Source organism: Priapulus caudatus, unplaced genomic scaffold, assembly GCF_000485595.1.
Source record: "Priapulus caudatus unplaced genomic scaffold, Priapulus_caudatus-5.0.1 Scaffold3189, whole genome shotgun sequence".
Classification (NCBI taxonomy): Eukaryota; Metazoa; Priapulida; class Priapulimorpha; order Priapulimorphida; family Priapulidae; genus Priapulus; species Priapulus caudatus.
Genome location: NW_014580250.1, coordinates 7,501 through 8,544, shown reverse-complemented (window position 1 = coordinate 8,544; position 1,044 = coordinate 7,501). Strand labels below are relative to the sequence as shown.

The window sequence follows — 1,044 nt, the reverse complement described above, 5'->3', positions numbered from 1 at the left end:
GGTTGGGTGTGTTATTTTGCACACGTTTGAGGGCAGTTTTAACAAACATGAACGCGGTGGGAAGGGAGCGTGAGTAATTGGCAGCAGCCGACAGAGAGTCAAAGAAGGGCCGTTATCGGTAGAGATCTAGCGATTGTTGAGCTGTGCGATGAATGTTCTCCGGTTTTCAATACCAACGCCACACGCGGGCAGCGCGCGCGGAGCGCACGGCACGCCCGGCACGCACGGCGACAGAGAAAAGAAAAAGGACACACACGCGTGCGTGCGTGTGGTTGCGTGGGCGTGGCGTGGCGTGGCGTGCTGTACGTGTACGTAGAGTACGCGTGTGTGCGTGGGCGTGATGTGTGTATGCCGTACGTGTGGGGCGTAACGCGTGCAGTGCGAACGTGCGTCGTGTGTGCGCTGCGTGCGTGGCGTGCGTTGGTGTGTGCCGTGCGTTCGCGTGCGTGCGTGCCGTGTCTGCGTGCGTGCGTGTGTGTTTCCTGCCGACCCTCCGTCTCCGCGGCAAGCCGGAAGACCATGCGGGTCCTCGATGACTCATCGCAAAAAAAATTCGCCCGAGTAAAATGATCTCAATATGGGAATTTGCATGCGCCTGCTATTAATTAACCCGCACTGCATTATGGGCACTGTAGCCGACATTTCACGATATACGCTATTTCTCGTGACCTAGTATAGGCCCTATAGATGCTATGAGCTAGCCAGAACCACCGATCTCTACATACTAACGAGTACAGAGTAGTTAGTGTATAGCGCTCATGCATTTGTCGGATCCACGCTTCCTTATAAAAGTAGCACATCAGGGCACCTGCGTACAACAAAAACCCTACGGCGTTTCCCGCATTTGTGCGCGTTTCGGGTGGTTTCTGTAACGGCAGCAGTCGTGGCCGAGTGGTTAAGGCGACTGACTAGAAATCAGTTGGGGTCTCCCCGCACAGGTTCGAATCCTGTCGACTGCGATAACATTTTTTATAAAGTCGACATAAAGTTCGTATTTACCAAACAGTTGTCTCGAATGATGCAATTATTGATAAAAAAAACGAG

The 1,044-nt window shown here is 53.2% G+C and overlaps 1 protein-coding gene and 1 non-coding gene across 2 annotated transcripts in view; one reads left to right on the top strand and one right to left on the bottom strand.

Moving 5' to 3' along the window:
* Positions 1-490: 490 nt before the first annotated feature.
* LOC106819327 (nucleolar protein 58-like) overlaps positions 491-1,044 on the bottom strand; it is a gene marked incomplete at its 3' end in the record, with an annotated part of 7,500 nt that continues 6,946 nt past the window's right edge. Inside the window, exon 2 of the mRNA XM_014823975.1 lies at positions 491-545. Coding sequence (XP_014679461.1) covers positions 491-545 — 55 coding nt within the window. The remainder of the gene's footprint in view (positions 546-1,044) is intronic.
* Positions 878-959, top strand: Trnas-aga. The gene has a single exon. It is a non-coding gene; the product is annotated as a tRNA-Ser (tRNA).